General features: G+C 37.9%; 1 protein-coding gene across 1 annotated transcript in view; it reads left to right on the forward strand.

Annotated features, from left to right (window-relative positions):
• ITGA2 (integrin subunit alpha 2) overlaps positions 1 to 20,945 on the forward strand; it is a 109,652-nt gene that overhangs the window by 42,214 nt on the left and 46,493 nt on the right. Inside the window, exons 2-7 of the mRNA XM_025389394.1 lie at positions 11,338 to 11,431; positions 13,172 to 13,281; positions 14,178 to 14,269; positions 17,520 to 17,634; positions 17,799 to 17,926; positions 20,574 to 20,722. Coding sequence (XP_025245179.1) covers positions 11,338 to 11,431; positions 13,172 to 13,281; positions 14,178 to 14,269; positions 17,520 to 17,634; positions 17,799 to 17,926; positions 20,574 to 20,722 — 688 coding nt within the window. The remainder of the gene's footprint in view (positions 1 to 11,337; positions 11,432 to 13,171; positions 13,282 to 14,177; positions 14,270 to 17,519; positions 17,635 to 17,798; positions 17,927 to 20,573; positions 20,723 to 20,945) is intronic.

Raw genomic sequence — 20,945 nt, forward strand, 5'->3', positions numbered from 1 at the left:
ATGGTTGAACTAGTTTACAATCCCACCAACAGTGTAAAAGTGTTCCTATTTCTCCACATCCTCTCCAGCACCTGTTGTTTCCTGACTTTTGAATGATCGCCATTCTAACTGGTGTGAGATGGTATCTCATTGTGGTTTTGATTTGCATTTCTCTGATGGCCAGTGATGATGAGCATTTTTTCATGTGTTTGTTGGCTGTATGAATGTCTTCTTTTGAGAAATGTCTATTCATATCCTTTGCCCACTTTTTGATGGGGTTGTTTGTTTTTTTCTTGTAAATTTGTTGGAGTTCTTTGTAGGTTCTGGATATTAGCCCTTTGTCAGATGAGTAGATCATCCTGATACCAAAGCCTGGCAGAGATACAACAAAAAAAGAGAATTTTAGACCAATATCCCTGATGAACATCGATGCAAAAATCCTCAATAAAATACTGGCAAACCGGATTCAGCAACACATCAAAAAGCTTATCCACCATGATCAAGTGGGCTTCATCCCTGGGATGCAAGGCTGGTTCAACATTCGCAAATCAATAAACATAATCCAGCATATAAACAGAACCAAAGACAAGAACCACATGATTATTTCAATAGATGCAGAAAAGGCTTTTGACAAAATTCAACAGCCCTTCATGCTAAAAACGCTCAATAAATTCGGTATTGATGGAACGTACCTCAAAATTAGTACTATCTTAAATGATATATACTTGTTTATATGCTCATTATCTGTCTCCTGCCACTGTCTCTGAGTTCAGGGACATTGTTTTGTTGACTGCTGCATTCTCAGCACCCAGACTGATATCTGGCACTGAGTAAAGGATCAATAATTATTTGTTAAATGACTAAATGGAATTCCTAATTCTAAATGATTCATCCCAAGTGCTATACAAAGTGAGCTATAGTAGACTGACTTAGGACGTATGAAGTAAAAGGGAGCTTCAGATGAACTCCACTGTTCTAGTCCATAGACATGGCCTAGCTGAGGACATCTGGCACTGAATTTGAAGTGATTCTTTTAAGTAACAGCTTTCCTGGGCAGAGTAAATCTAAGAGAAAGAGCCAACATCAGTAATAGACATTATTGAAGGTGATAAGCCTTTCAAGGATTGTAAGGGGCTTAACCACTGGCCATGCTGCAGGTTGGAAGTTGAACAAGACGAAAAGGGACACAAAGTTGAGAGGATCCCACCAGGCAGAGTCCTGGGAACACGAGAGGCAGCCATATCTCCTTTCTCTATCTAAGATTACCTCTAAGTATCCAAGACATTGTTAAAAGACAAGTATATTTGCAGTTTATAGTGAGATTATAGTGCTGGTAAGACCAGGGACACTGGACATTTCTAAATCCTGCCTGGACCTTCTCATGACATCACTGAATGATGAATAAACACAGGACAATAGGTCTGGGAAGCAAGGCACCACTCTATTATTGGCTGGGCCAGTGCTTTGAACAACAGTATAGAGCTTTCTGGCAAGGTGTAGCACTGAGTTTAGGCTCAAGGCCTAATCACCAGATGATACAAGCATACCCCACTATGCAAGAGGAAGAGACAGCACCTGTCTGACCTGAAGGGCTGAACCATATGGAATTGAGAAGCAGGAAGGACAGACAACAAAAGTTGGCCAGGCAAGTCTGTCTGGGTCCTTTTGTTGGTCTGGTCTTATGAAGCAAAGAAATAAGAGACGCAAAACCATGGACATGATTTTCTGAACTACATGAGGTACAGAAAGTGCAAAACATAGTTGCTGGCCTTAAGGAGTGTGGAATAGAGTCAGTGAGGAAGATTTTTATGCAGAATAGACAACTTTGAATAATACAGAAGACATCACTCAATGTAAACCCCTTGCAGTTAATGGTGTTGGTTTTCTTTTAGTGTCACTAGCTATAATCACTTAATATTAAGAGCTCATATTCTTTTCCCAAGGCCTGGATCATTAGAGAGACAAGGTTTTCTCATGACCCGGCCCTGCCAAGGTACCTTGCCACAGAGGGCAGGGCTGCGGCCAGGATCCAGGTGAGTGGGTTATCCCATTACAGTGCTAGAGTGGGCCACGTTAGGACAAGGAATCTTCACGACTCTAGGCTCAAGGAAAATCATATGAAACTTGGAACCCAGAATTGCCTGTTTGTTTTGACAATGGGCCCTGTGCCCTTCTCTACTCTTAATTTATGACAGTTGCATAGGCATTATGGAAGTAGCAGATGTGGGAAGGATTGTTTAAACATTGACTTTCCTTCTGATACTAATCAAGTTAGCTTTGGACACAGAAAGTGGTATGACCATGAATTATTCCTTTGCAAATTGTGAGTCCTTTTTCCATGGATTTATCATATAATACATGCACATGTGCATGCATGCGTGTACACACACACACACACACACACACACAACTTTGTTTTCTTTATTCCCTTACTTCTTATTCTGAAGCTGTCATTTTGGTACCCTTTTCCTCTGCTTACTTTGACTTCCTTTATAATCTGTCTATCTAAGTCCTGACTTCACGCCTTTCCCTCAAACAACTCACCGAAGCCTCTAGTCTGAGTATTCTTAAATCATACTCTGTTATTTTTAAAGTATAGTTTTAGCTCTTTCATGTGTGCCATGTTTCTAAGAATTTATCAGCATATTTACATCAGGATCTACCAGATTTTAACAAAATAATCTTAACTCTTTTGCTAGTTTCATTGCATAGTGCAATGAGACTTTCATTGCACTATGAACTTCAACTCTAGAAACAGTGGTGACATGGCTTTGATAATTCTGGAGCCTTTTTAACAGTCTCAAGTGAGCGGGATAATTTGAAAGCAAGCCACCTCCCAAGCAGAGTACCTGGCCAGCCCTCTGGCTGTAAGTAAGGCTGTGGTCTGTTCTCTTTTCAGTGTAGGCGGAGGGCCATCCCGCTTCAGAGCCCTTACTTCACACACAGGATGTTCCAATGTGGATGATGCAATTCTTATCACAAACAATCTACAAAGGATTGAGATATATTTAAAATCATTTCCTGGAGTTTGTGGTGATATGCACTCTTTTCGTTTGTCTAATCTGAAGGCCTGTTGCAAGAACAATCTGAGCTCATTATGTGACTCAAAAACCAGAGAGAACTGCAATCACTTGTGTGAAGAGGACTGACTGGGAATTAGGGTATTTCCAGTTGTAGAAATGTCTCATTCTAGCAAGGACTAGTGTATTCTTTTTTCTTAAAGAGAGAGGAGAAATAGAACATGTGTCACAGCAAAAAAAAAGAAAGAAAAAAAAATCCACCTATATATGAGCTTATAGTTTTAACTTTTTAATTGAGAAAAATTTTAATAAAGCTCTATGTGTGTTATAAATATAACATTGTCATCCATAGATGTGCCTATAAGAGAACTTTAAATTAAAAAAATAAAGAAAAAATGTTTAATTCTATAACAGACATCAAAGATTATGTCACTTGATACTTCGGTAATAACAACACCTGGTATTTATTGAGTACTCTTTCCTTGCCAAACATGTAATACCCATAATTACTCTAGGAGCTTTGCAAAATTATTACCCCCTTTACAAATGAGAGGAGTGTGACTCAGAAAGGTTAAGTAATTAACCTAAGATTACAGAGCTGATGATTAATAACGATAGGGGAAGCTAATGCAAAATGAGATAAAACGTTCCAAATGTACATATTTTTGTAAGTATCCAAGAAGGAGAGTGACAAGATGTAACTGGCATTTATAAATAATATTTAAATTTTATTTTAACATAAACTTTATGAAGTAAGAGAAACTTTCAGAATATTGAATGGAAAATTCTGTTACATAATTTATAGCATCATTGGCTTTGCCATCAAGTGTTTCCTGGGCAAAGATGATAGTTACCATCCATCTTTTCATCCTCTCATAGACAGGAATTTCTTATATAAATATACTCAGGAGCCGGAGCACAAAGGTTTTCCCTCAGCTTCCCCACCACCCCATGGGTGACTTTGGGAAAGTCATACAACTTCTCTGGAGCAGAAAGTATGCCCTCCCTATCAAACTGGAATGTTATGAGCACCTTGTGTGAGAATAAAAGTAAAGCACTTCAGGGCCCGGCTTGGTGGCTCATGTCTGTAATCCCAACACTTTGGGAGGCCAAGGCGGGTGGATCACTTTAGGTCAGGAGTTTGAGATCAGCCTGGCCAACATGGTGAAACCCTGTCTCTACCAAAACTATAAAAAATTAGCTTAGCATGGTGGCAGGCACCTGCAATCCCAGCTCCTTGGGAGGCTGAGGCAAGAGAATCACTTGAACCCGGGAGGCCGAGCTGAGATCACATCACTGCAGTCTAGCCTGGGCGACAGAGGGAGACTCCGTCTCAAAAACAAAACTGAGTCCTCCCTACCTCTTCCTATCCCTTCAACCAATTATCATCTGGCATGGATTAGCTTCCATGCATATTGATTAGCTTCTGTCCATTTCTTCTTCTTCTTGGCCAAGAATGCTATTGCAATCCTCTTTCCAAAACAATCATGTCTTTGTCTTTTATGATATAGCCTTTTAAATATTAGCCAATTATCATCCTTTATATCTGTTTCAAAGATAAAAGTCTCTTGCCTTAGGTTGTCCTGGCAGTGCCATTTAACATGCCAGCTTCATTTATTCACAGAGTTTGCTTTTATCTTAGTTGATTTAATTAAATTTGTTTATTTATTTATTTGAGACAGAGTCTCAGTCTGTCACCCAGGCTGGAATGCAGTGGCTCAATTTTGGCTCACTGCAACCTCTGCCTCCCAGGTTCAAGTGATTCTCATGTCTTGGCCTCCTGAATAACTGGAATCACAGGCCACCATACTCGGCTAATTTTTTTTTTTTTTTTTTTTTTTGAGATGGAGTCTCACACTGTCACCCAGGCTGGAATGCAGTAGGGCGATCTCGGCTCACTGCAAGCTCCTCCTCCTGGGTTCATGCCATTCTCCTCCCTCAGCCTCCTGAGACTGCAGGGACTACAGGTGCCCGCCACCATGCCTGGCTAATTTTTTGTGATTTTAGTAGACATGGCGTTTCATTGTGTTGGCCAGGCTGGTCTCAAACTCCTGGCCTCAAGTGATCCCATCTCAGCCTCCCAAAGTGCTGGGATTACAGGCATGAGCCACTGAGCCTGGCTCTACTTTTATTTTAAATTTATAACATATACATTCCTTTTCTTCTTCCATTCAATTTTATTTTTTACTCATAACTTAATCCAGTGTTTGATTCTGTAAAGACATTAGAAATCCAACTGTAATATATTCTTACACTTCTATTTTAACTTGAAATACTTATTGTTAAAATTTTTATAAATAGTTATTATGCTATTGCTGTACAATTAAGCCATCCTCAGCACTATTAATACAGGTATCCAAAGTGGCATGTCTCATATCAACAATGACAACCCCCCACCGAGAGGCAGAGGTTGCAGTGAGCCGAGGTCATGTCACTGCACTCCAGCCGGGGTGACAGAGTGAGACTCCATCTCAAAAACAAACAAACAAACAAACAAAATTATGGTAGGAAGGACACTTTAAATATCCCTTGATTTACTTCTTCATTCCTTCACTCTGGATACAAGTTTGTGTGTGCACCTACAAACACATGAATACATACATACCTATTGTTTGTGACTCTCACGTGGGACAGATATGTTGCTCCAGAATGTCTGGGGTGCTTTAATGATCGGTAAAAATCCTCCATGCCTCACCAACAAGTCTTATAGTTTTAAGCTTTCCTTTGTGATAATGTGTGAATATCTGTTTCCGGAATAAAGTTCATTTACAAAGGTGATTAGAACTTACACACACACCTTCCTAGTATCTGGTTGTCAAAGACATTTACATCCATCTATCTCCATCTAAAGAAGGATCTGGGGAATGCTAAGTGGCATAAGTGGAAACTATTTATTAACTTGCTATGCTCCATATGATGGGAAAGCAAACAGTGCTTCTCTAGGAGAGTTCTAAGGGAACTTAATATGGTAAAAAGAACCAGCGATTTTGAACAAAAGGGCAGGAGTACAGATATATAGGCATTGCTTTTGCTTAGACCCTTAAAGTCTATTTCTTTAAATGAAAACATAAATAGTTATACACTTGACTCACAGAGTGTTTATAAGGATCAAAGGAGATAATGCACATAAAAAATGCTTTATGAGCTATAAAGCAGTTTACAAATGTTGCTATTCTAGTTTTTGTCATCGATGAAACAACCATCTGCCAAAGCACCTAGTTGCCCATGGGCTTTGATTTGCAAAATGTGGTAGTCTTAAAATTATCCCCCTCTTTCCCTCCAATAGCCAATAGCCACAGGGCTTTACGGTTAATATTTTAGCTTTTGATTTTAACTTCTAGAAAACTACTTGTTGGATGACAAGAAGTAACATAATCAGTTTTTATTGATTGTATTTCTTCTAGTGCCAAAGCTAATTTCTGGAGTTTTTATGAGACAGAACAGTTAGCTTAAAATGTTTTAGCAATAGTGAAGTTGGTGGACTCTTTATCATGAAACTGAAAGACGTTGAAGGTCTAGCCATCCCGCTAATTGAGGAAACAATGCGGGAGCCTAGAAGTCTGAGGCAAAATAATGAGGCCTAAATATTAAAATTGCCTTTCAATATATGCCAAAGAATTTAACTATTAAATTTATAATAGCAGTATTTCTAAATAAGACCTGAAAAATGAAATGACTGTCTTTACCTGTCTTCCTTCTTCCCAGAGACGGGCAGCCTTCATGGGTGAATTCTTTCCATCACAAACTCATTTTGCGTTTACCAGCAGAAAGCAGGTATCATTTAGAGCTCACCAAGCACCTTGTGTTGTCCATGGCCTGGAACTAAACAATATAAGAAACAACATTTATATACTATAGACTTTGAAAATTTTTACGTCCATGTAGATATCATGTAGCTACAATAAGTTTCTAATCCAAAGTAAAATATCTCCTTGGATGACTTACAGACCTCTCAAACTTAAAATATCTCACAGTGAACTCTTGAGCTCCCCCTATCGCAAAATCTTGCTCTACTGACAGCATCCCCTTTAATCTGATGGTAGTGACAAGTTTTTTTCAGTTTCTCAGCCAAACATCTTTAGGCTGTCTTTGACTGTTATTCATTCATTCATTCATTGAAAGACCAACTCCTCAAGAAGTCCTGCGGCCCCTACCATCATACTGTATCTAAAACAAGACCACCTCTTACCACTTTCCCTTCTGCCAGCCCTGTATGAGCACTCCATCATCTGTTGCCTGAATGATTGCAGTTGCCTTCTAAGTACTTTACCTGACTCAGCTGTGCTTCAATACTATCATTCCCAACAGTGTGGCCTTCGAAATTCTCTAAAATATGTCAGATCACATCATGCTGTACTCAAAACCCTCCAATGGCATTCTCATTTCCCTCAGTTGGAAAGCTGAGGCCTTCTATTAATCATTACATACAAGTCACTACATGATTTATCATTACCAGTAGGACTACCACCTCCTTCCGCTACCCCCTCACTCATTCTTTTCCAGCCACAGGGGTTTTGCATTTGCTGTTCCTGCAGCCTGGACTATTCTGCCACTATAGTCTTAAAGTTTGCTCTTTAACCTCCTTGAAGTTTTTACTTAAAATTACCTTCTGAGTGAGGCCGTCCCTGACCATTCCAATAAAGATTATACTGCTCTCCACCCCACATTCCTAACTCCAGCTTGCTTATTTTACTCCCAAAGCAATGATCACTACCACTATATGTTTTACTTACTTACTACATTTATTGTCTATTTTCTCCCAGTAGAACGTAAGCTCCTCAGGCTAGAAACTGTTTTACTAATTTATTCACTAGTATATCCTCAGTACCTAGAATGAGGTCTGGTACATAGTAGGCCTGGCCACCATGTATAGACTCACAGATTGTATACTGCACAAGGCCTGGACACACCATATGAGGAATGGTGCCCACTGGAGTTGTGTATCATTTCAGTCCCTAAGAGCGCAATAAACGTTTGTTATAAAATTGAATAAAACAAAGTGTTTTGCCCTACTATCTTAAGTACACCTCTGTCAGTAATCTCTGGCAAAAATCTCGAGTATTGAAGAAAACACTTGGAGAATTTACAGACTCACAGACCAAAGGAAGATATTTATAACAGCCCCTAGATTGTGGGTTTAAAACTGTCCTACCTACACCACCATAAATACTGCTTGCTAACTAAACAAAGTATTTTGAATTCCACTGGAGGTAGGCAAATTGGCTGTGTTTTGAAAGTCTACATAATCACTACTTTCCCACAAGATAATTGAACAGTAAGTGTTATTTAAAGTAGTCTTGGAATAATTCCCAGTTTCACTGAAGGAAAAGAAAAGTTTATATCTTGGGATTTTGTTTTGTTTTGAGAATCAGCACACACGCCTGTTCATGCAACTCTTTTGTCTGGTTGGGATTAAATTAAATCCATTACTTCAAAGAGGTTTTGCCATACTTCAGCAGGTATACTTACCAACATATCCTATTTCCCACCTTGGTAACAGTCTCTCGTGGTGTGTCTCTTCCTGCATGTAAGATTTTGTAGAGAAATATAACAGCCTCCCTCATCTTCCTGTCTGATTAAGTTAAGAATGTCACAATTTTCTTGGAATAGCCATTGGTGATGTCATTGCCTCTTCTTATGAGGGTGAGTTGTCAGGAACTAGGATTTCACTGAGGCCTTAGGGTATGAATGAGGAGGAGAGTCTGCTGGAAATGTTCCTAGTAAAGAAGGTAAGCAAAGGTTAGTGACTTCTCTGTAGTCACCAACATGACCTGTAGCCTACTTACTAATGTGGTTCACAATATTTAAGAAATGAGTCATATATGATGAAGAAACCCTTGTTCTTCAAGAGTTACCAAAATGGCCTGTTTTTCCACTATTTTCTATTGCCTTGTGTTAAGAGTTTAAGATAGCATAATACTGTCAGAGATGTATTTGCATGTATCTTTCGGGGAATTTCAAGTGCTTTCACATCTTTCTTGTTAAGTGGCACGCAACTGCACAGATGCTTACTTTTCTCTTCTTTCTGATTAACTTAGAAGAGCTGCAGTTTTCACAGAGGTGGTCGTGATGTTATAACCCCCCCTGAGCTGCAAGGTTATCAAATCCTGAATTCTTAGATAAGGTAGTAGGAGGTGACAGGGAGAGTGTCCAGGGAGTGCTTAGTTGATAGAAAAAAAACAAATAGTCTGCTCAGGGAGAAAACAGCGAGTAGTTGCAGCCTTGCGACCGGAGGCTCTGATGAACGAAACAGTTAAATTTTAGATCAGACACACTCCTCTTTTGTTTCTCAGCAAGTCTCTCTTGGACTGTGGTGAGGATGATTGGAAATGTGCATAGTAGAATCACCTGAATTTGGCATTTGCATTTGGTATTGTCTGAACATACCCTGTTCCTACCTGCCATTGAGTTTGCAGTTGGTGTTGTCTGAACATACCTTGTTCCAACCTGCCATTGAGAACAGTGTAGCCTAGGCCCCACAGAATGGATGTGCCCTCACAGGACAGCTGTGCTTGGTGTCCAGTCTACAGCCCCTTCATATATCACACAGCCACACACCCCTTCACATAAGTGTGGCCTGACTCCCTATGTCTGGTTTCTAATCCATGCTAGTTCTAGAACCCACCTCATCTGCTAAGATCATTTTCCCAATCTGGGCCCTCTGCCAGGCCTTCCTGCAGCTAAGAGGAAGGACACTAGCCTAAAGGTTAAGAACCTGGACTTCCGCACTTGGTTTTCACTAGCCATGGGAACGTGAGTAAGTCACTCATCCATCTGTGTCTCAGTGTCTCAGTGATTCCATCTGTAAAATGGAAATAGAGTAAAATGGAGATGAGATCATCCCCAGTGACTGGGCGCAGTGGCTCACACCTGTAATCCCAGTGCTTTGGGAGGCTGAGGAGGGTGGATCACTTGAAGTCAGGAGTTCCAGATTAGCCTGGCCAACATGATGAAATGCGATCTCTATTTAAAAAGTGCAAAAGATAGCTGGGCGTAGTGGTACATGTCTGTAATACCAGCTATGGAGGTTGAGGCAGGAGAATCGCTTGAACCCAGGAAGTGGAGGTTGCAGTGGGCCAAGATCGCGCCACTGCACTCCAGCCTGAGTGACACAGGAAGACACCATCTCAAAAAAGAAAAAGATAATCTCAGGCTTCTTCTGCAGATGAAATTAGATAATCACATAGTACCAGATGTTGAAAACTTTACTATAATTAATAGGAATTAATTAATGAATGCCAAGGGGCAGAGCCACACTTCTTATGATAGTTTCTTGCTATAAGGTGCTGTTTTGCTCTCTACATTTACTCTAGAGTAAGCTTTTGTTTGAGAGAAAAAAATGCCAGTTTGATGCATAGAAGATATGCAGAGGCTGAGTCAGGAACGGATGATGCAATAACACAATAGTAACAGAATGTATGATGCTTTTCTCTCAACTTGGTTGATTGTTTTTTTTTTTTTTTTTTAACTTTTACTTGAACCAAACAAGCAAAAATACATGCTCCCCAGAAGAACAGAAGTATGGATTTTCTTTGAGAGGCTGAGGTGGGAGGATCACCTGAGGTTAGGAGTTCAAGACCAGCCTGGCAAACATGGCAAAACCCCCTACTAAAAATACAAAAATTAGCCAGGTTTGGTGATGTGGGCCTGTAGTCTTAGCTACTTGGGAGGCCGAGGCAGGAGAATCGCTTGAACCTGAGAGTCGGAGCTTGCAGTGAACCGAGATGCTGCCACTGCACTCCAGCCTAGGCAACAGAGCGAGACTCTATCTCAAAAAAAAAAAAAAAAAAAAGGAAAGATTTTCTGCTTAACTTCTTAACTTTTCCTTAACCAGGAAACTCTTTTTAAAATAATGGCATAGAATCATCCATTCATTTGCTTGTTCATTTGTTTTTGTTTTTGTTTTTGTTTAACTCATTTGTTCAATGAGTGGTTATTCATTGCTACAGGCACAGATTTCGTAGCCCTTATGTACCTTTCCTCTCTAGTAGGGGATTTAGTCAGTGGGAAGGCAGCTAGGGGGCAATATGACTTTTTGTTTTTTTAATTGGATGCGGAAAGGTCAGAGGCTATGAAGGTACTTAGGGTTACCCAGAGTTAAAAGAGCCAAGGGACTTCCCAGAAGAAATGGTGTCAGACAGGAGATCTAACTAATGAGTAAACATTGCCAGGCAGAAAACAGCACATATGAAGACTTAGGAGCAACAGAGACTCTGATTTGAAGGAGGAGCTAAATTCGATATGACTGAAATGTGGTTTTAGGAAGACACATAGAAAAAGACAGGGTTAGAGAAGAAAGTTAGAGTCAGATTCTTTCCTTTTTACACTTTATGTCCAGCATGCAAAATCAGAGTTAATGCTGTGCGGTACTACTACGAAATGAAGACCTGTGCAGATGGAGAAAATCAAGGCTCTGGAAGACAGTTTTCTCAGTACAGGCTCTATAAGATTCCTAATTTCTTCTGCACTATCATGAATTTGAAAGACATCAGATATGCTCAAACACGTGTTCCAATTCTGCACTGGTTCCCTCCCTTCATTAAAGTGACTATTGGGACTTAATAATATCCAACATTCAAATTTCTATCTTTTTCAAAAGCCTTAACCCATCTGCCTGGTATTATTGTAAACCTAACTATGGTAATATTTTAAAAGGTAAATTATGCTAAATTATTAGCTCATAAGAAGAAAAAATCTTTCAACTCTAACATTAAGGCTAACTGAATTAAAGTATCTTAGAATGCTCTATATTAGTTTGAGAATAATTTTATAAGATGTACGAGGAGAGAACTTATTACTGAACTATTAACTTTCAAAATAATCTGTATTTTCCTTTTTCCCTGATTGTTCATGCTATTCTGTCTGCTAACACTTCAGGTTAAAACCTTCATCCTTTGGTGTCCATTTTTGTAGCCTTGGACCATTTTAATGTTTCTTCTACTGGTAAACTAGATCATATATTCCAGGTCATTTGAATTTTTATTTTACTTGTCACATATATCTAGTTTTACTAGATTTAGAAGACAGCAGTCTGCTTTAATCCTTTTGTATCTACTGTACCTCAACATGGGGCATATGTTGTTTAATGATAATTATAAAATATATATACAGAAGGCTCAAGAGTTTTAGTTTCTTTGATATTTTAATCCTTCCCAATATTGACATGAAAAAAAAAATGGAAGCAAATATGCTTCCATGTTAATTGAATGCTGCTGAGTAACCTGCTGCAGTTTCTAAAGATCAAACTGATACCTGGGTTCTTTCTGTGCAATATTCTGTGGTTCCAAGTGTCAGGTTAGTTCTTCTTCAGGAAAACCCATAGTCTCTAGGTAAAGTTCTGAAGGAAGTGAAACTAACCAAAGGAAGGATGTAAATACCAATCTCATCCTGTATTCTAGACATATGCAGGTTGTTACACATAAAGATAGCTCGTAACATATTTGTTCTATATTTTTGCTAAGTATCCCCTTATAAAGACAGTTAGCATAAAGCCACTTAGATAAGGTATCTGCTCTCTAAATGAGTCAACATATGAAAATGCTCAGGGCATAGAAAGCACTGAGCAAAGGCTAGTTGTTGTTCTTGATTTTAATTTTGTTTCATTCTTTAGAGCTGTGCTGAACAATATGTAGCCATGAGTCACATGTGACTACTGAGCACTTGAGATGTTACTTTTCCATATTGAGATGTGCTCTAAGTATAAAGTCTACACTGAAGTTCAAAGACTTAGGAAAAAGGAATGTCAAATATCTCATTACTAATTTTGATATTGCATGCTAGTTTTGATTGCACGCTAGTTTGGATATATTGAGTTAAATAAAATATATTTTTAAAATTAATTTCACCTGTGGCTTTTTATGTTCTTAATGTGGCTGGCTACTAGAAAATTTGAAATTATATGCGTGGCTCATATTCTTGGCTTGCATTATATTTCTATTGGACGGCATTGCTTTAAAGAGACCTTCTAGGGTGTGTGGCAAAGCAGCAGTATTACAGACATTGATCAAAGCTCTTGATCAGCTAAGCAGAAAGGAAGCGGGTCAAATCGTAGCTGAACAAATATAAACTATTCACATTAAAATTTAAATGTGTTTTTCACTGTTTGTGATCAGGTTTATTTTTAAGAAACTACACTTAACACTTTGTGTCTAATAAAAAAAGTCTGTTTCTAGGTTACTTGTTGGTTCACCCTGGAGTGGCTTTCCTGATAACCGAATGGGAGATGTGTATAAGTGTCCTGTTGACCTATCCACTGCCACATGTGAAAAACTAAATTTGCAAAGTAAGTTTAAATTTACTTGCGAAACAAGTGATTAGTCTTAGACTCAACTGAAAAATAACATCAAAACAATCATTGTTCTGTCTTAAAGAAATATGGGCAGCTTTTTTTTGCCCTTATGTCTTTAGAAATATGGGGCACAATTGTATCCAAATTTCCAAAACAGTTTGGAAACTTGACTTAACGAGATGTGTGGAAAATGTGCTGTCTCCTGGACCATTTACCTCCAGACCATGGACTGATTTCCATCAACATTTACAATAATTTTGATGATTACTTGCAGAAGTCCGAAACCATCCATATTTCTTTCTCTCCTCTTTGCAAAATAAACCATTAAGCTTGGAAACATAACTCAAGAATGGATACAGTGGTTGATGCCCTAGGTCAGTGGAAGACAGGAGGTGGAGAGATTTATTTAGTATATTATATGGCTAGTCTAATTTCCTTTCAACATTCACCCACTGTTGCTTTGAGCCAGATTCTATCATAGGGCATTCTTTGATAACACTTCAAGGATATTTTTACTGACCCAGAAAAAAAAAGGCATTAGATAGAGCTACTATGACTTTCAAAAGAGAGGAAAAAATGGTGTCCACAAATGTATTTTGTTTGGCCAGAATATTGTAAAAAATAATAATAATTAAACATCTATAAGTCATATCCTCTTTAGAGCCCACTCCTTACTGCCTTATGCTCTGCAGCCTCACACATTAATGTGAGTTACCAGATCACTGAAGGCATTGCATTTCCCCACACTTCGTTATATAACTCAGGTACCTATATTGATGACACTAAATTCAATGCTACATGAAAACATGGGTGTGTCTGGTTTTTTTTAAATATCTTTAAGTAAATGAGGAATATTTAATCACTTAAAAGAATTGTTTTCCCTTTGAAAGCTTCAACAAGCATTCCAAATGTTACTGAGATGAAAACCAACATGAGCCTCGGCTTGACCCTCACAAGGAACATGGGAACTGGAGGGTTTCTCGTGAGTGTTTACTTTACAAATCACTATTCCTCTCAAGAAAGTATGTAGATCTCCCTCACAATCCCTCCCAATCTGGAGGTTTAGATGCTCAGAACTTGCTTGTTGATAAATTATGCTATTTATTTGGCTATCCAATGTTGAATATTCAAAATAATGTTGATGTGTAGACTTTTTAGGATATTCAGCAAAACCACTGCTACTGTATGTCTTGAAGAAAAGGGAACAAAAAGAATCCTGATTCTTTGCCCTTGAAAAGTGTGTTGAGTATTTGTTGATAACAGCAGAATCCCAAATCTGATTTCTACTTCCTGTAGGATCAGTCAAGATAGGTACTGCTAATTTAAAAAGTAGGTTTCAAAGCTAAAAAGTATTTTTGGTTTTTAAACATTTCCTGTAATTGTTGAGTAATCTGGTGTTATTTGAGGCACGGAACAGTCTCTCATATCATATCAGTGTTCACGTTCATTTAGTTATGAAAAGAGTAAAAAGACATCACTAATCAGTGAAATAGAATGCCTTATTTAACAAGTGCTTTTGGAACAATTAATTGATTAATATTTACATATCCAAATACACTGTCAAGTGAATTGAAAGTTAATATAAAAAAATAGAGAAAAATGGAAATTTTCTGAAGGATGGAAAAATTTCTGAGTTTAAAGCTAATAAAAAAATATAGCAAATTGTTGAAAGGATTTGACTATATAAAAAAAGGGTAAAACATCACACACCAAAAAAAGAAGCTTAAAAACAAATAAAACCACAATCTTATTTGAAATTTCCATTGACTCACATAGGTATGCGTATGTATGTATAACCCTGTTAAAATTGTCTTAAAGAGGTCGGGTACGGTAGCTCATGGCTGTAATCCCAGCAATGTGGGAGGCTGAGGCAAGTGGATTACCTGTGGTCAGGATTTCAAGACCAGCCTGGCCAACATGATGAAACCCCGTCTCTCCTAAAAATGCAAAAGTCAGCCAGGAATGGTGGCACACACCTGTAATCCCAGCTACTCGGGAGGCTGAGGCAGGAGAATCACTGGAACCCAGGAGGCAAAGGTTGCAGTGAGCCAAGATCATGCCACTCAAAAAAAAGAAAAAGAAAAAAAAATGTCTTAGAGAGCGTAATTCAACTTTATATCAGTTTTATCTAAACCATTGGCATGCTTCCTTAAAAATCCTATGTTTTATAACTGTATTATTCTAAAAATGTAATCAATTTTGAACAATGTCATTCTATTTTTACTAATGGATATTACTATTCTGATGACTGTGCTGCCAGTATGTGAATTAGGTATTGCTTGTGATATGTGTTAAGACCAGTGCATAAATGAATATTGCAAGGGATCTTTATGGTTTATGATATTCCAAAGTCTTTACAATAAGGTTTCTTTAATTTTTTGTTTGTTTGATTTTAAGGTTGCAAAAATGTAAAGAAAGAATATAGTAATACTTGGAGATTACAGAATGTGCCTCAAAATTTTTAATCTATAACTCCAGATAAAGTAAAAACTAAAAGTTAAAAAGCCAGAGAATTTGAGAGATTAATTAACATTACAGGTAGCAAACAGAGAGGCAGAAAGAGAGAGAGGGGGAGAAAGAAAAAAAGAAAAAACCCAAAGTTTCCTTTACATACTTAAAAGGTCAAAATCATAAGATACTCTTAAGAATTATGTGGAAAAGACTGACAATCATCACATTTTTTTGAAACTTCTTAAGTTCTGGGCTTACAGTAGGAATGTAGTTCTGGCACTTACAATTGGCATATTTTAATTTCAACTTCTTAATGCTGTTTTCCATTGCTTTTAAAACAAAAAAAATTTTTTTGAATACTTCATGAGTTCTTTTTCAAAGTGATTTAAAAAAACTTAGGAATGGGGATATAGAAACCAATGATTGGTATCTGTTATTTGGTAAACAAACCAAAGACATTAATAATGACTTTCTTCTAATTAATTGGCAAAATAAATCAGTTTTATAGGGAGAAAACTATGCCTTGTTCATTGCACATGAAATATGGCCAAAGCTGCTTCCCCTTTGACAGTTAAACTGGGTCAAATAAGTTTCCTTTTATTTTTCCAATTACTTCACGCAAGCCCATATTCTTCTGTTCAGTTTTAATAATTGATTCACAACTTTACATAATGCTACATTCTGTAGGCATTTTTTAGGAACTTAATTAGATTCTCTTTTGTACTTGTCTCCTTTTTCATCTCTCAATTTTAAAGTTATTTAATCTAATGTTTCCTGTGTTATTTAATCATGATTTAATCAGGAGTTCTTGGCATTCAAGGACTCCTGAAAAGGAGAGAATTGGGATTGCATTAATGGAGATATTAAGGATTGGAGCAGGTATAATGTGAGCAAGAAGACAAGTACCATTCAGAATTAGTGACTGCAGTTAATTAGGAAGTGGGCAAGGTTAGAAACTGGTAGTCAGTGAACCTCATTTGTGTTTGCTTAGCATATGGAGTAATTTCGAACTGAATTTTCACACAAAATTTGCCCTCTCAACGCTCCTTTATAAATTAGGGAATCTGGCAACACAGCCTATTTCACACCAGTGGGCAGGCAGAAAACACAGTGGTCTGTACATAGGCATGAGTTCTTCATTCACCATGATGTCTATACCTGACCCCAAGCCCTCTTTCAAGAGTTATTGCCATTAGGTTTATGGTTTCTGCTGAGCACTATGAATGGAAGGAACTGAAGAAAACTAATGTTCAACAAGAACAATGATAATGATGCTAGCTAACAATATTATATGGCATTTGCTATTTACCTGGCATTGTTCTAAGTGTTTTATGTCTATAGACCCATTTAATCTTTACAACAATATTAAAAGATAGAATGTGTGGTTTTCCTCACTTTACAGATGAAGCACCTGAGGCCCAGGTAACTGAGAGACAAAAAGTGAACTTGCATGCATTCTCCTCCTTGGTGTCCTCTGGAAGGAAAGCACCTGTTTTATCTAGCTTGTTGGGAGACCTCATAGACTCCTCCCTTCTCTGGCACCTGCTCCCAACAGTCCCAGCACTCCTCCTCCCACAAGGCTTGCCACTGGGCACAGAGCATCTGCCGCCTTCTCCATCACTTCTGCTTGCCCCAAATGCATTACTGACTCATTTGATTTTGAGTTGACAATTATTAGTATCTTGGAAAAGAGTAGAGATGATTTCTGAGCTCCATAATGGAGAGGTAGAAGTTGGCATTATTCATATGTTTCCATTGATTGTTTTCTCATTTCTTTGAAGACATGTGGTCCTCTGTGGGCACAGCAGTGTGGGAATCAGTATTACACAACGGGTGTGTGTTCTGACATCAGTCCTGATTTTCAGCTCTCAGCCAGCTTCTCACCTGCAGCTCAGCGTAAGTTATTAATGTGCAGATGGTCTGAGCAATGCCTTACAGTTAAAAGAGGGGAAAAAGGTTATCAACTAGTGGCACCCAAACCCTCCTTAAGTCTCATTTTTATATGGCTGTGAAATGTGACTTACCTTTGGAAATCTGCTTCTTTCTCTTTTCCTGTGTAGCGTGCCCTTCCCTCATAGATGTTGTGGTTGTGTGTGATGAATCAAATAGTATTTATCCTTGGGATGCAGTGAAGAATTTTTTGGAAAAATTTGTACAAGGCCTGGATATAGGCCCCACAAAGACACAGGTATGGACAGCAGAAATGCATAAACTACCTTATGACTTTCTTTCTGAAAAAAAATTGTTAGATATAAAGTCTTAATTTTTATATTTGCCGAATCCCCATTTTAAATGCATTTAATGGTAATTTTTAAAGTTAATTGAAACTTGTACTACATTGGGGTTATTCTACCTGTGGCTTTTCCCAATACTGGTCTTTTGACCTTAGAGTTCTATTTCTGACACAGCATTGAAGATTAAAGGTATGGGATATAACTTTTTTTTTTTTTTTTAAGACTGAGTCTTGCTTTTGTCATCCAGGCTAGAGTGCAATGGCACAATTTAGGCTCACTGCAACTTCCGCCTCCTGGGTTCAAGCAATTCTTTTGCCTCAGCCTCCTGAGTAGCTGGTATTACAGGCTCCTGTCACCACACCCAGCTAATTTTTGTATTTTTAGTGGAGACAGGATTTCACCATGTTGGCCAGGATGGTCTGGAACTCCTGACCTCAGGTAATCCACCCGCCTCCGCCTCCCAAAGTGCTGGGATTACAAGCATGAGAAGCATGAGCCACCACACCTGGCCGGGATATAACATTTTAATCTTCCTTTAGTTTCCTGTCTTTCCCCTCTAACCCATGCATTACATTTTAAAATTCAGTATGTATTTTTATGTACATTTGGACTAATAATTAATTTATTTTGCTTATTCCTTGCTGGTAAAACAAGTATTGAATTCTGAAATTTGTATAAATAAGTCACTAAGCATAATTCTACCATTTATGATAATGTTTTATAGTTATTTATCATATTCCAGTTTAGCTTGTCCTTTTGCCTACAGAAAAGGTCTTTTCAATAATTTTATATAGCTCTTTATATTTTAAGAAGTCTTTAATTTGCTTTTATGTCTTCTTGAAGTAGGCAACTAAAGCTCAATAGTATTATTTTAAAGTTCAATTTCCGGTTTTTGTTTTTGTTTTTGTTTTTTTTCCTTTTTGATTGAATCTGCCATTTCCTGAGCCATTCTGGTTGTAGCAGTATACTGAACCAGTGTCAACCTGGACCAGTTCACCGTTACCAGTGTATGTTCGTGGATTGCATCTGATACTCCAATGTCCAACATCTAATACAAATTGTTGATGTATTTTTCCCTAAATGCTTTCCAGCTATCTTTATTGAAATTTGCTTCTCTGCTTTCCTGTTCACTATCATGTTGTTATATGTTTTCCCCCATTGAAACTGCTTTTCAGTACCAAGAATATCTCAATACCCACAGAAGCCTTGGAAATTTCCCTGTGGGCATTTTCCAGGACATTCTGCTAAATAAAACTACATATAGCACTGGTTTCCAGAAAGCACCACTTTTATAGCCCCTTATAAGTTTTCATATGTATCTTCTTATTTCTTCTGTTTCTAAATGAGTTGCCCTCATAATGTGACTAATTTTATTTAATAGCCTCCTATATAGAATTCACAGTCTTACTCTTTTGTGTCTTCCTACCACAGTGCATCTGATTCCTCTCTAGAAGTGGTTTAACTCAGTCTCTTTTCTTACAGCCTAAATTTGACCTTCCTGTAAATCCTAATCTACCACATTTCTTTACATCTTTCTTCTTCTTTTTCACACAGAAGTCCTGGGGCTCTGTCATGGGATTACTATCATCTTCCTCTCATATTAAACTCTGAAATTCTCAGTTATTTTTTATTCTTTCCTCCCTCTCAAGTCTTACATCCCTAGAGAAAGGGGTCCAGGAATATTGTATTTCTGACTATCTTCCCAGTGCCTAGCTTACTGCCCCCTTGGCAAAACGCAGCAGATGGAACTCAGGAATCCAGTCCTTGCTCCTTCCACCTCCTTACATACTGACCTGTATTTCAGAGAGCCTCTTACACTGATCCCTCATTGCCACTCCTGTTGTGGAAAGCCCATCTCCTAGGCTTAGAGGATGATCTCAATGTTTACAAACAAAGACATTAACAGAATGGTGTGACCTTGTTGATCTCTAGGATTAGGGAATGCTCCCAAACATCTTGTTCAGAAATTCTTTCTTTCAGCTCTTTCAAATAAGATGCTTTCCAGTGGCATTTTCTCTGGAAGCCAGAAACTCCCTGCCCCACATGCACATATAGCATCTTCTTCCCAGAGTTGCTGAAGTCCATAATAGAGGAAATCCAGCACAATAAAGAGACCTCAATTGACTACACTGATTAGGAGCACATTGGTTTTTGTTGTATTCAATTCTAATTATTTATTACATAGTTACTGTCCTTCAATGACATGTTACTCTTCGTCTGTGAGCTTCTGTCCACTGGTAATTAGAATGTTTATTTAAATCAAGTTTAATCTTCCTGTTAAAAACAGTGTTCTAATAGTCATCCATATTAAAATATTATAGGGCAGTATTAAAAACTACAAATATTACTCTTGGGAATCAAATCATACACTGTAGGACATCATCTTTCTTGGCAATAGTACTGCTATTGTACACTGATGGCCTCTAACGAGAAGAAATTATTCCATTGAAAGAAAAGTAACTATCAAGAACAAAGTTGGAAGTGATGCCTTTAAGCTATTGGCCCATGTCTAAATGTACTTTTGATTTTCATTTTATTGGTTAAGTAGAAATTATTTATAATGTAATGACAGCCCATTAATAAATGTCTCCTCTTTTGAAGGTGGGGTTAATTCAGTATGCCAATAATCCAAGAGTTGTGTTTAACTTGAACACATATAAAACCAAAGAAGAAATGATTGTAGCAACATCCCAGACATCCCAATATGGTGGGGACCTCACAAACACATTCGGAGCAATTCAATATGCAAGGTGAGTTTTGGGGCTAACAGGCCAATGTTTTCATAATGTAAAACGTTATATTTATGTGATGAATAAGAAAAAGTAAGGAAAAGACAAAGAAAAATAATATACCTGGTACCTCACTTAAATCAGAACTAATAAAGAAAAAAACATAAGAGCATTCTATGTCTTGAATACTTTGAGAAGGCAGTTGGGAAAGTTAAATGTTTGATTTTAGGATATTTATAAGATA

This window comes from Theropithecus gelada, chromosome 6 (genome assembly GCF_003255815.1).
Source record: "Theropithecus gelada isolate Dixy chromosome 6, Tgel_1.0, whole genome shotgun sequence".
NCBI classification, from domain to species: domain Eukaryota; kingdom Metazoa; phylum Chordata; class Mammalia; order Primates; family Cercopithecidae; genus Theropithecus; species Theropithecus gelada.